Source organism: Solanum dulcamara, chromosome 5, assembly GCF_947179165.1.
Source record: "Solanum dulcamara chromosome 5, daSolDulc1.2, whole genome shotgun sequence".
In the NCBI taxonomy this organism is placed as follows: Eukaryota; Viridiplantae; Streptophyta; class Magnoliopsida; order Solanales; family Solanaceae; genus Solanum; species Solanum dulcamara.
In genome coordinates, this window is record NC_077241.1 from 4,805,989 (window position 1) to 4,821,780 (window position 15,792).

At 31.5% G+C, this 15,792-nt stretch overlaps 1 protein-coding gene and 1 pseudogene across 1 annotated transcript; one reads left to right on the top strand and one right to left on the bottom strand.

Annotated features, from left to right (window-relative positions):
* Positions 1-4,281: 4,281 nt before the first annotated feature.
* On the top strand, positions 4,282-8,230 carry LOC129890167 (uncharacterized). Its single transcript, XM_055965721.1, has 8 exons — positions 4,282-4,635; positions 5,131-5,478; positions 6,030-6,110; positions 6,246-6,356; positions 6,442-6,552; positions 6,628-7,145; positions 7,787-8,074; positions 8,158-8,230. The coding sequence occupies exons 1-8, from the start codon at positions 4,282-4,284 to the stop codon at positions 8,228-8,230; spliced, it is 1,884 nt and encodes a 627-aa protein (XP_055821696.1).
* A 5,118-nt stretch (positions 8,231-13,348) lies between these two features.
* On the bottom strand, positions 13,349-15,173 carry LOC129890169 (uncharacterized; annotated as a pseudogene).
* Positions 15,174-15,792: the final 619 nt, after the last annotated feature.

The window sequence follows — 15,792 nt, forward strand, 5'->3', positions numbered from 1 at the left end:
CTTTTTTTTTTCTTTTCGCATTGTATCTATCTAAGCTTGTGACAACTTGGACCGACAGACCACTATGGGTACAGTGATGGGACTGTTTTATTTCTTAATCAGAGGTCTCATGTTTAAATTATGGGTATCGAGAATATTTTGTTGGGAGCGTCACCCCTAAATGAGTCATGCAGTACATGATTCAAATTTAATCGGAGCTTCAGAGACTCCGAATATCCGACGGAAAACCGAACAGCAAAAACTTTGGATAGACAGAAGTGTATTTATCACACTGTCTATCTGGTCCATTAGCTTGTGACAACTTTGCAAGAGATCAAGTTCATTAAATGTTCAACAATGTGAGCAAGAAATCTCTCAAGCTCTTTTTATTATTGTCTTTATTCCTACTATGTGTTTGTCATTAAATGTACATGACAAATTGCTATTTTAAATTGAAAAAAAAATAATATTTAACGTACAAGCTCAATGTGACTCGAACTCACTTGATCAAAAGATATTGACAAGGATTTCAAATTCATTTTAATATACTATTAGGGATACGATTAGATTCTCATTGTTGTTGCTTAAATATCTAAGGGAGGTAGTGACATTTCAATTGATTTATAAGATCATTATATTACAATATGTACACAAGCAACTAGATTTTTCCTTAAAAAAATATTAAGATGAGACAAATTTTTCCTTTATCGATAAGAATGATTTTATATTGATCGAGCAGAGGCGAATGCAATATTTCAACAACTTATGTATTTGACTTTTTGAATTTTCAATATAGTATATAATAAATTTTTCAAGTGATCATTCAATTAATAATAATTATCTAAAAAAATTATTTTTATATTAAGAAAAATTAAAATTACAAAAAATATATATTTTTAAAATAATAACTATCAGTTAAAATGGCTATATAAGAAATCGACTCTACAACACACGAAGGGACCAAAGTTCTTCCATGAATTTGTTGACTTTTTCTAATCGTATTAAAATCAAAAAGAAGAAACAATCAAGTTCTAGTAGTATTAAAATTCTATTCCCAAATAATATTAGAATGAGACAATTTTTGTTCTTTCTTGACTATATAATTATATTTTATGCTAATGAAAACAGTAATTTATAGACTTTTTCTTCTATTATGAAAAGGACTACAAGCTTAAATAATTAACTCAGTATTTTGTCACGTATTGAGTTGATTTTCCATTTAAAAGAAATATTTTTTCACATTTTCATATACTAGTATTTAGGTAATAATGAATTCATCTTTCAAATAAATACAAATTAATCTTTTTATTTATTGTTTATTGATAAATAATAACTGATACTGTATCGATCCGTTAGGTCGTTTTGAATACTAAAACTATTTGACTTTTCCCATAAAATCTTAAGCAAAAAATTTGAGCTATTTATTTAACTATGGTTATTTAATTGAAGGGTATTCTTTTAAATCATTAATTTATGTGGTGATTTAAATTTTTATAATTAATTATTAATGGAAGACAATAGTTTTCTAAGTTAAAAGTGGGTCATACCCACTGCTCCTTAATTTCATATAATTAGATTGGATAAAATAAGAGTAGTATTTTATAATCTGCAAAGTAAAAAAAATAAGGACGAGAAACTTACCTGCGGCATCTTTTTTTCATCCGCACTACCTGATTTATAGTAGAATCTAGAGAATGTGAACTTCTTGACAGAGAAGCAGTGCATCCAGGTGAGAGTTTTAAAATCTTAATCCATTGAGGGCATAATAAATTAGTAGGTATATGTTCTTAGAAGATAGGGGTATTATATTTGGATGTGAAAAGAATTAAAATCCTTAAATGGATGTTGCTGCACGCATGATTGTTGCTAATTGAGGACTAATGATTAGTATTTGGGAGTTGGGTTTAGGGAAAGAAAAGATTCTATGTGGAATTTTCTTGTTGCTGCAACGTGTAAATTTTATATATGAATAGAGACTAGAGAGTATTACTTACTGTTAACAAGGTATGGTGAAACAATGGAAAAAAGACTCAAAATATAGTGTATCATTATGTTGAACTGAAGAAAGGAAGAAACAAAAATTGAATTGGAAGTTGTTGTGCACGTGGTTTTCAATTTGTGTTCATTTTTATTTTAAATGGGAAATTATATGTGATAATAATTATGTGTGGGTAATGATTAGAATTGATATAAGGATATAGGGCGTAGAATTTTGAGGTTATTAGATTGTGGTTTTTTTGTGAGAGGTTCGTAATTTAGTTTATTTTTTCATATTATTATCACATTATGATTTAAGTTTGGTATATTAAGATAGGTAATTAAATGTTAGATATATTTTATTATATGAATATCATCATATCTATGGTATTGGAGGAATTTAGAGTTAACCATAGGCTTGAAATTTAGGTAATTAATTATAGATTTAGGGTGAGTTTTTGGGTCTAGACTATACATATAGTAATATGGGTGTCTACAGATTCATTTACTTATGAATAATACATTTTTGATAGATTTGAAACGTTCTGAGACCTTGCAAAAAGGAAAGGCAAAATCTTGAGGATTTGTGACACGTGTTCGACATTCGAGGTATGTTAAGACTTTTAAATTTCATTGAAGGATATTTTTCTAATTAAAGATTAAAAATTAAAATAGATAACGGGTAAGGATGAAAGATGGGGGTCTCATATCAATGGTGTGACGGGCATTGATACGAGTACCGGTGTTATAAAGGGAAAGTTTATTACTATAGAATGAAGGATTATAATTTGAGAATGCCAAAGCATATGGGTCTTAGCTGATGTATTTTTAGGGTAAATTACCCTTTTACACATATTATGATGCCATATTTACTTTTATTCCCTATTAAACCAAAAAATTTCCAAAATCCCTTTTTTTCCTTTAACTCTCCCTCCCTCACTGATACATCACGCCTCCTCCTACATCCTCGCCCTAATTTGCTCGCCTTAATTCGCTCCTCTTCAACAGTTTTTGAGATTTTAAATTTATGAGTACATCTGTTACTCAATTTCAAGGTTCTAACTAAGATATATGTTAATCTTTCCTTATATGGAATTTCACTTCATCCTCATTCAATCTGATTTCTTCTAAAATTTGTATCGTTTGATTTCTTCTGTAAATCTTTGAAAAATCTTATAAAATTGTTATCATTTGCTCTCTTCTGTAAATCTTTCTGTTTTTGTATCTCATACCTTCAATGATACATATGACATCCGTTCATGGTCTCAAACAGTCCAATAAAAATCAAGGAATTCTTGTTTTACCTGGTTCTGATTCGTCTTGGGAAGGTTACGACGAGGTTAGATCCAAACATCGTAACGATCCAATAGTGATGGATAAGCTACGTGAGAAATTGAAGTCGAAAGCTACAGTTAAACATGCACCCAAAGAAATAGACAACAAGATTGAAGGGGTTACAACATGCCCTATTCTCCCAAAGGTATGGGTTCAATTAAGGGTTTTTTTTAATGAAAATTTTGTGAAGGTTTTTTGATTCTGATACATATCGTTTATGTATCAGCTTATCATGTATCAAGCGCTATCTCTTCTGATACATAGTGTTTTTTTTAAAATGCAATTTTTTTGGAGATTTACTATTTCTGATACATCGTGTTTAAGTGTCAGTTTCTATTGTATCAAGTTTTAATGATTCTGATACATCTACATTTATGTATCAGATTATAATTTATAAAGCCTTACTGCTTCTGATACATCTTCTGTATGTATCAGAATCTCATCTTATGTATCAGATATTTTAATGCATATGATACATCGTATTTATGTATAAAGTTCAAGTTGTATTTAACTATTTTCATGTCAATGCAGGAAATGAAATACGTCATTAAGAAGATCCTGTCCTACCCATTGAGATTCGGCACGGCATATAGGGCTAATTTTCATGATGATTTTGAATCATCAATAGGTGAAGAAGGTATAAAGTTATCTAGGCAATTCATATTTGGTCACTACTTAGATATGCCAAACTGCAATTTTCAAGGGCAAATCATCAAATGCCTCTTACTTCTTGAGGTAGAGCAAAAAAACAAAGAAGAATTGCACATTCGTCACGTGCAGGGTAATATACTACGATTTACAATAAATAATTTTGCTATCATTACTGGTTTGCGATGTACCGGTAATATCAATGACTTTCGGTACTCTGATGATCCAACAAGTAGATTATTATCTTTATATTTTCCTGGTGCCAAAAATGGAGTCAACAAAGCTCGTTTCGTTGAGCATTTTCTGGTTGGAGGATGGAAAACAAACGAAGACGCTGTTCAGATGGCCATTCTCTACTTCATCCACACTTTTATTTTTTCTCAACTAGGTGATGCACCTATATCTGTTGATGAATTTAAGATGATAGAAGATGGTAGGTGTGAAAAATACCCATGGGGGAAAATAGCATTTTCCAAATTGATAAAAGAAATGCGACAGGAGTTTTCAAATGCTAAACAAATGTATCATCTAGGCGGCATGCCATACGCTCTGAATGCATGGATATATGAATGTGCATCTCAAGTACCCTCTGAAATTGTTGTAAGAGTGGGTAATAAAATTCTCAAAATTCTTAACTGGCGTGTTGTTGCCGTGAAGCCAAAATTTGAGACCTTCATGTCTACCATCTTCAGTGAGGTACATGCATTTAAGATTATTCGTTTATGCACTGATTCATTATACATAACATCTAAGATACATTATATATTCATGACCTTGATACAATATAATTTGATTCATAATGTAGATGTATCAGCTGCTATATTTATGTATCAGGTTATAAATGTATCAAGATATAATATATCTGATACATCTACTTTATGTATCAAATGAAAATGTATCAAGCTATAACCTTTCTGATACATATAATTATATGTAGCAGAAACTCATTTATCAGTATTTACAGCTCATGAAAACTCTATCTTATGTATCAAATTATAATGTATCAAGAATTACATCTCATGATACATCTGCATTTATGTATCAGATTCTACTACTTCAGATAATGTTGTTTTTCTATCAGTTTCTCATGTATCAAGGATTAATGTTTCTGATACATCATGTTTATGTATCAAAATTAACATGTATCAATTATTCACTTATTTTCTGACAAGCAATCAATCTTTTTTGCAGTATCAATGCTCCAACATTGTCCAATCTCAACATGAAATGGAATCTATTATCATTCATGGCAGTCAACAGAAACCTGAAGCTTCAACATCAGCTGCCAAGGTCAATTTTAGAAAACCTCATGAAGTCTCCGGATTTGAGGACTTTTCAACAACACCACCCACAAAATTATTAAAAAGATTCAGTCATGTCGCTGATACAGCTTCTCCACATCCTTCCAAAAGAATGAAGACTTCCCCTACTAAAGAGCCAATTCAAGTAGAAACAGCCAACATACATAAGGATTTCATACCACCAAATGAATCAGAAAAGCCTGTTTCTCCTGACAATGTACCAGCGGCGAAGTCAGCGGTAGGAGGTGAATCTTCCGGTCATTCGGATCAAATTGTTCATATGCAATTCAAAGCATTGAAGAAGTTCATAAAGAAGTCTCTAAAGAGATACGTAAGTTATTACTTTAAGATGTATCACATACAATATACTTTTAATTAGGTGATACATTCTGATTTTTCATATACCTGTATCAAGGTTGACCGAAAGTTCAAGCTTTTGGAGGATAAAATTGATTCAAATCATATTGATCTTTTGAAAGCCATCGACAGTATAGCGAACCGAATGACTGGCACATCATCTTAACTTAAAACAAATGATTTTGATCAAACATTCTATGTGGTTGAACAACAACAAACACCTACTGGATAGGAGGTGCACAATTTTGTAAATAAATCTGACCCACCCTAACAAAATGACCAATCTAATGTCCAGGAAGATATTAAGGTACATACATCACGTAATATTTGATATTTATGCCTTTAAACTTATGGATACATTTCATTGTCATGTATCATATGTAAATGTTATTATTTTTTCAGGGACCTGAACCATCCACCATGAAAAAATAGGTGGACAATATATCAGAACAAAATATTTCATCAGATGTTCCAGAATCATTTGATAAGCATGTTTCTTCTGATACATTAAAGGTAATTTATTAGAAACAAATTGATAACTAATCTGATGCTATATATATATTAGATAAGCTCAACCTCTTTAAATATATAGATATCTAGACATTTAGTATATATATATATCATAAGTAAATGTTATTATGTTTCCAGAAAGATGAACCATCCGTCAAGATACAAAAGGTGGATGATGTATCAGAACATAACATTGTAGCAGATGATGTAGAATTATTTGATCAGCATATGTCATCAGATACATTAAAAGTAATGTATCAGTATAAAATTTAATTAAGATAATGTATGATATCAGCAGTTTTTTTATTTAGTAATTGATTTTTAACATTTGTAGGAACCGAAAATATTAATTTTTACACCACAATTAAAAGATGTATCAGTACACCAAATGGAACCACAAAGAGCAGATACTGATCAGCTTATTGCTAATTCTGATACATTACAGGTAATGTATTAGATACATTATTGAGATAAAGTCAACATTAATAAATTTTGTAATGACGTTATACATTACATGTAGAACACTGCAAAGAAAGATGGAAGAATAGCCGTTGATAAAACTGACAAAGTAGAAGAGCAAGTTGAGGAGATTAAAAAAGAAAAAATCAAACCAAGCACATCGAAATCCAATACTTCAGCACCGTTTTTGACCAAAACTCTGGATGTGATAGATGCTCTAATATACGGACTTCTATTACCAGCCATGCCATTGACCGCTGTTAGTCATGAGCAAGTAGTTCAGGATGAATGTCTATTACGCGATAGCCAGCTACCAACCACTTTTCCATCAAAACCCAATGTATTGTCTGACGATGCGAAGATACCATTTCAAAAAAGCAGGATTCCTTCGAAGATCTTACAATCGCCGTATCTTTCAAACTTTGGATCGAGTGAAAAGGGTAAGGAAAAATTGTCATCTGTTATGCATCAGACACACCCTTTCAAAGGTTTTGGTATATGCTATCATCTTTCATCCGAGCTTTTCACAGACTACTCTCAATGGATAGATAAAGGACTACTAAAATCGCATGGCAATAAGTAAGTATGATATATACAACTTATATCCATACAAGTTGTGTATTATATTTATTTTGTTATTTAACTACAAGCTTCCATTCAGGAAATCGAGGGAGGATCATTACAGATCTAAGTGCTCTTTATTCGTCTTTAAAAAATAGACTTTATAGTGGCATTTCCTAAAGATAAGAACTGGTTCTACCTAATGTCACAGCCGAACAGATGCTGGAACGATGAGGTAAAAAATTCATCATAAAGAATATGATACAAGTCCTACTTACTATCTGATACATACAGATTAATGTATCTGATACATACATAATCTGATACATGATGTTTGTTATTATATAACTAATACTTTCTTAAACTGTGCAGCATATCAATGTAATATTTTAATACCTTCGAAAGAAATCAAAGATGCAGTTGAGCAATCAGTATTGATACACAATGACAAACTGCATTTTCAAAATTTACATCAAATATGCACACACACGCTACTATCACATTCCACCTGACATTTCTACCCAAGAAGATATGGCAAGGGCCAATGTTACAGCTCATCACAAGAGATCTGTGAAGAACATAATAAGAGGTTTCTCAATACTAGCCGGGTTGCCCTGACATTTGGTAGATGAGGTATACATTCCAATAAACTGCGACAGGGATTTTCATTGGGTTCTTGCGGTAGTTGTGTTGAAAAAGAGGTTGATACGTGTGTATGATTCATTGCCTAGACGAAGAAGTAGCAACCCTTCCCTAGAGATCCAAAAGATAGCAGTAATGCTACCAACATACTTGCAAGACAGTGGTTTCTTTGACAACAACGAACGTACTGATTGGTCGTCGCTTGATTCATACAAGGACAAATCAACCGATAACATGCTTGAACCACATCATCCATTTACAGTTGAATACGTTGAAGGAATTGCGCAACAGGGAAGTGACAGTTTGTGAGTATTAACAATTATGTATACCTAAATCATTAATATGTCAATTTTACTTTTTTTAAACTTGTGTATTACTTTTTTTGCAGGGATTGTGGAGTTTTCTTGGCCATTTTTGCTGAATATCGTATGATGGAATTTCTATTCCAAATAATGGACTAAACGCTGAATTCTTCCATTCAAGATATGCCGCACTCTTGTGGAGATATGGTTGTCAGAAGGCCATGGATAGTTATGTTAGCGATAACGACGATCCAAAAAAACCTAGAAGAGATATCTCTCCAAGCCAAGGAGAACTGATTGATGTCCAATAGTTTTTTTTGTGATAGTAAATATTTTAAATGTATCTGCTATTTTTAATGTATCTGATATATTAACTGTAATGTATCAGAATCAGTAAGCAACTGAAATGTTATAATCTTTCCATATATCAATTGAAAAGATTTGTATGTTTTTATCAGGTGTCAAACTCGAATATAAAATCAAAGTTTATGTATCATATTCTACAGTATCAAACTTGTATCAAGTATCATATTCATAAGTGTCACATTTTGCGAATTCTGATACATATTGTTTGTGTATGAAATTTTCATGCATCAAGATTTATTGATTCTGATACATCATGCACATGTATCAGATTCTCATTTGTCAACATTTAGTGATTCCGATACATTTATTTTTTGCATAAGAATTCCATGTCTCAAGATTTAATGCTTATGATACATGTTGCTTATGTATCAGATTCGTATGTATCAAGATTTACTGCATATGGTACATCTACAACCTATATCAAATAAGATCTTATGTATCACCCACAACTCTTGTGGAATTATGGTTGTCGAAAAGACAAGAATGTTTATGTTTGGGAAAATAGCGATCCAAAAAAAAACCATGTGCGATTTTATTTTTCCTAGTCAAGGAGAACCGATGGACGTCGTGTATTTTTTTTTAAAAAAAATTGTAGCAATAGAATGTACAATTTTGTTTTTCACCAATTGTAAACATTTTAAATGTAACTGATTTAAGTATCCCGATACATTATATTTAATGTATAAGAATCGAATGTACTAATCTTGATACATATCAACTGAAAAAGATTTGTATGTTTATGTCATGTATCAAACTCAAATATAAAATATAAAAATAGATGTAATTATATTATTCAAATAGAATGTATATCGAGATACCACAAACATCATATCTATTTAGGAATGAAATTACAAGTCTTTCTGTTGTGGCCTTCGTGGCCACAACGTCCACAAAAATTTGTGCTACTTGTTATCTTCTCACTAGAGAACTTTTTTCTCTCTTTCTATGGTCTTCCTGACATCCTTTTGTATATTGGTGGTGTAACATCCCCTAAAAACGTTGTATACAATGTTTCAATTTTCGCCTAAACATGATACAGCCTCTGTATTTTGGGTATAACTTTTCATAGGAATATCCAAATTGAGTGATTCAAGTTTTTGAGTAACCACAAGATCATTACCTACAACTTTCATGAAGACTATATTTTAAGATTCGGAGGTTAAGTAGGTCAAATAAATTAATTTTTTTGTAAGGTAGAATGTTGTGACGGAAATGAGTGTTTATAGAAGAAAAATCATATCTCACTGTAGGTTTATCCAAATTAGTTGATTCTTGAACGATATGAAACTAGACTTCCATATCTACAATTCTTATGAATACACCAAATCCTAATAAGGAATTTATCGTATTCAAACGCAGCTCCCAAAAGGAGTATTCTGTCAAAGATAACTCATTTCACCTACCATAGAAAGATCTAGATACATTTGACATCACTCATGACATAAATTGTCTTCCATTTAACATCATCCATGACATCAATATATTCCACTAAATTTTCAGATTTTTCTTTCTAATTATTTTATTTATTGTTAGGTCCTCTTTCCCACCTATAAATACCCACCTTATTTCTTCATTTTATTCATCAAGCTTTCTCAAGCAAATCTTCTCTCTATACACTTCTTTACACATTCTCAAATATAGTTTTAGTTCTTAATAGTGAAGAAATACTATTTCGGTGATTCATATACTCCGGGTAGTACACAAAACGTTCCGGTAAGGAGAGATGCTAGGACTCAAGAGTGTTCATTAAGTCTTTCGGTACCAACTAAAGCTTCAGTTTCCAGGTATGTAAGGCTTCAATGAGAGTATTCCTTCCACTCTCATGCCTAAATTATTTTGATTATATGATAAATTATATTTATTTTCTTTAAGCTCTACTCTAAGTTATGTGTGTATTTATCCATGAGTTCTTCCACCCATGTAGTCCAAAAACTCTTTCAATTAAATATCTTGATTTTAAGTAATATTTTCTTATGTTAATTCTTATTTTTACTTAATAGTATGAATCATGGTTAAACTAATGATTATTGCTCTATTTTGATGCACCATAATTTCATATGTATGAATTGATGATTTACAAGTAAACCCTCTAATTATCTATTTAAAGGTTCTTGAAATTCATGATGGGTTGTTTAAAGCATGATTTTTAATTAATGGATTTCAAAGTATTTATGTATATTTATTTACATACATATTTGCAAGTTGAAGTGATTTGAACCCACCTAGTTTTACTATATTTTTAATAAAGTTTGACTTGACTCCAAATAAATGTTTATGAAAGCAATATCTATGATCAAAAAGGGAGTCTTATGAAATGAAAGAATGATGAAATGATATGAATCATGGATTCTTTATGCAATAAGGAAAATTCTTGCATATTTGAATTATCAAATGTTTTAATGAGCTATTCTACCGAATATGATGTTTGAATTCTCAAGTTATATGCTATGAATATTTTGAAGTATTAAACTATTCCGTGGGATTGACTTAGCACCGAATGAGGCATTGAGGTGGGATTCGGTAAGGGAATCCTAGTAGCAACCCCTTGTCTCATTAACTATGTGCCAACATAGGAGCCCTTGTAGGCTTAGGCTAATGGATCCATAAATGGCCCTTAAAGTTAAAGTTAAAGAAATGAATGAAGTTGACGGAGTTCTACCTGGCAAGTAGTCTCCTCGGCCAACATAGGGGGTTATGTTGGATTCCATGTAATAGCTCGCATGGTCTTAAATGTCGGTTATGATTAATTTCCCACAAAATAAATGTTTTAAAGGATATATATATGATTTATTATGCATACATTAAATTATGTTCCATATTATATAAATGTTTTAATGTTTCCTTAATGTTCATGCATCCTTACATACTTAGTACATTCAAAGTACTAACGCATACTCTTTTGTCTACATGATATCACCATGTAGGGATCAGTGCTCTTCCTCGTTCTCCTCCACGTGGCTAGTTGAGACTTCGTCTGAAGACTACTTTTGGTGAGTTCCCATGTTCCGGGAACAATACTCCTTTATATTTCTAACTTATGATATGTTAAGACGTTTTACTATGAAATTTCTTCTATTATGATTGAGGGTGAGCTAGGGACTTGTCTTAGCCCCGTTAAATTAAATAGTTAGAGGTATTGTTTGACATATATAAGTTGAAGATTTATTATAATTTCCGCTTGTTTATTTATCATCATTACCTATAAAAGGCTAAAAGAATGCTAAGAGGCTTGTTTGAGGTACTTTCGGGTTCCTCATTTGCCGTGTCACGTCTAGGCCCTAGGCTTTGGTCGTGACAGGTGGCAAGACAAATTCTTTCAAAATTTCCTTCGGAGCAGACCAGTCTTTCTTATCTGGCATTAGAACCATTGGTAATTCATAAGTATTTGCCAACGCCTTTGGCTTGTAGTAATCAGAACAGTATGGGTGTAGGTCAGTAATGTTCTTGCTCTTCAACACTGCAATTGCATGTGGACATGGTATCTCGTCTAGTTGAAATCTACCACAAGTGCATATTTTTCTTTCTAGACACACAATGTATCTTATACCTAATTTGTAAACAGAATAAAGATAGTCTGATGAAGCAACAACCTGCAGAAATTAAATTTCAAATATATGTATCAATACTTATGCATCACATACACAACTATGTATCAGAACTGATGTAAAAGGGTAATAATTATCACAGGATATACATAACTGATGAAGCAACAAACTGCAGAAAATAAACTTCACATATATGTATCAAAACTCATGTATCAAATACAGATCTAATATATAAGAACAGATGTTTCAGTATATAATCATCACATGATATACCTGAATGATGATGCAACAAATTGCACATATATGTATCAGAACTTATGTATCAACTGTAGAACTTATATATCAGAACTTATGTATCAACTGTAGAACTTATGTATCATAATTGATGTTTCATTAGTTAATTAGCACATGGTATACATAGCTGATGAATCAACAACCAACATGAAATAAATTTTGAACTTATGTATCGAAACTTATGTATCAACTGTAGAACTTATGTATCATAATTGATGTTTTATTAGTTAATTAGCACATGGTATACATAGCTGATGAATCAAAAACCAGCATGAAATAAATTTCACATATATGTATCAGAAAGTATGTACCAATTACAGAACTGATGTATCAGAACTGATGTTTCAGTATTTAATTAGCATAGGTTATACCTAACTAATGTATTAAAAAACTGCATGAAACAAACTTTACACATATGATGTATCAGAATTTATGTATCAGTGTTTAATTAGCAGAGTTTATACATAACTGATGTATCAAAAATCCGCAGGAAATAAACTTCACACATATGTATCACAGCTGATGTATCAACAATAGAACTGATGTATAAGAAATGATGTATCAGTATATAATTATCAAAGGTTATACCTAACTAATGTATCGAATAACTATGTATCAAGTACTTATCTACTTAAAAATAACTGCCGTGTACCTTCATTCTCGAACACTTGATCGTGTTTGAAACTAGAATATCTTCGAATTTTCTATCCAAAGTATGTTTTATATAAGATACTATTTCCCTATTTTTGCAGTTCCAGGCACCAAATAACATTCTCGTTTGCTCCAAAAAGTCAATTATAGGCAGCTCTCATGCTTCAACAAGACATCTATTGATACATTCTGCGATGTTAAAAGTCATCATTCTACCCCTATTGACAGTGGCATGAACCCTTGACCACTTTTCATATCTTATATTTTTTAAATATTGTGCCACCCGTTGATCGATTCTTTCAACTTTGGCCATTAATTTATCGACTTCATCTTTTCAGTATGCCTTGGCCATTGAATAGAAGATCTCACTTAGTACAACTTTGCTCCTTCTGTATTTAGTACACACATTTTTTCATATATTTCATATGCATGCAAAATGAGGAACATTGGGAAATACCATGCTTACACTCTTGATTATGCTTTCATTCCTATCTAAAACAACATACATATTGTCCCTCTCACCAAATGCATTCTTGAAATTCTGAAAAAACCATGTCCATGATGCATCATTTTTTGTATCAACAACACCATACGCCAACGGCAATATGCAATCTAAAAAATCAATAATAGCAATACAATAGTTATTAGAATTCATCAAATCCACAACAAACGTGACAAATGAGACGACACAATGTTATTCAATAAGCAATAGTATCAGAAAGTAATACCTGCCCTATCAAGTGTGCTAGCTGATACAAATGTCCCTTTATAAGGTCCATCAAGATATGCACCAGCAACAACAATTACTGGTCGACAAAACTGAAACCCCCTCATCAAGGGCCTTAACGCTATGAACAAATACATGAACTCATCAATTGATGACTTGTGCATACTTATGTACGAATTTGGATATACGGTTTTTAGCATATGTATCTATACAGGCAGCTGTCTATATCCATCAGCAGGTTTTCCCCTTAACATCTCCAAAGCATGCTCTTTTGAACGCCATGCCTGTTGATAGGTAATATCAATTCCATATGCTAATTTAATATCCTCTCGTATATCATTAGGGGTGAGAATTCTCTTATGATTAACCAATTTAGGTGCTGTGAATGCACTAACAAAAGCCTTTGTAGCATGAACTTTGTTGAAAATCCTATGTCTCAGTACACATGAATGTTCACTATTGAAATATCTAACTTTGAATATATCGGATTTTTTCCAATATGAAGCTTTTATTCTCCAACAACAGCCGTCTGAAAAGCATACTAACACATAACTGCATTTTTATAAAAAAAAATGACATGTATTATACCAACATTTTTTCATATATAATATCACCAAACAAAGTGACATTCTGATAGGAAGTGTGTCAACGCATGTACTTGATACATACTTCTTAGTATGTATCATGAATAAAAAACAAAAATGCATCAGATACACAGAGTCATATGAATCTGATACATACTGACAACAATATGTTTTAACAGTATAACTACCATCATTTTTTAACTGAGTTACAGAAATAGAGTTTTGATGTATCATGACAGGAAAAAATAATTTTTTTAAGCATGTATCAGATACACACATTCATATGTATCTGATACATACCATTTGATAATATCCAAAACCAAAATTTCCAAATGCAGAATATGCGCATACCTTTTACTGTCGGATCTTTTAACCTTGAAATTTAATTCATTATTAATTTTGTATTTGGCCATTACGTCAACTAGAGTTGCTTTGTCCTTATAGAATTGATTCTCCTTCACTTCCGTACCATTTGTATCAGCTATGTAGTTCGTCAAATCCAATTCTGCTATATAACAATTTGCGACATTACCAGATTCTTCTAAACTAAAAATTTGGGACTCATTCGCATTTGATTCGGCACAAACGATTGCTCTAGATGTACTGTTGAATAATTTTATCTCACATCTTTTTATATCAGAGCTTGATATGTACAGGGGATAATTTACGAAACTAGGCTCTTTCTTCTTCAACTCTATGCAAAGATTAACACCCATATCATTACGAATATATATTGGCGACGAGTTACCTTCAACTATGTATCAGATTTCAATATTTTTCTCTGATTCATCCACACTCAATTCAGCAGCGATTGCTGCTTTTAGATTTGAGTAAGATATATTGTCACCGACAACGATTCCATCACTTTTGTATTGTTCATAACTAACATCGGATTGCCAAACTCTAGAATGTCTTAGTAGTATCGGGATATTCATATCGATTAATTGATGAAATGTGAAGTTTGTTTTGAATTGATGCTCTATTGTTTTCCTTGGAGTTGATGCTCTGATTTTTGACTTCAAAATTCATGAACATAACTATTGCCTTCTTTAACCAATTAATCTCATTAATTAGATTAGTAATTGATATAAAGAGCCAATCATACCTTATCTCAATCTACTATCCATAAATAGCTGATGTGCATTAACTATTTTATAGCTAAAGTTGATGTATCAGATACATAACTTATGTATCAGTTAAACTGAAAAAATAATTGAAATCGACTTCAGTTTGAATTGATGCTCTATTTTTTCCATTCGAGACGATGCTCTGTTTTTTGGCTTGAATCTTCATGAACATAACAGTTGCTTTTTTAAACAAATTAATCCCATTAATTAGATCAGTGATTCAATTAAATAACCAATCATAACTTACGTTAAGATACTAACCATAAATAGCTGATATGCATTAAGTATTCTACATCTAAAGTTGATGTATCAGATACATAACTTATGTATTAGCAAAACTGAAAAAAAATTGAAATTGAATTTGGTTCGAATTTATGCTCTATTTTTTGGCTTGAATCTTCATGTACACAACTGTTATTTTTTTTAA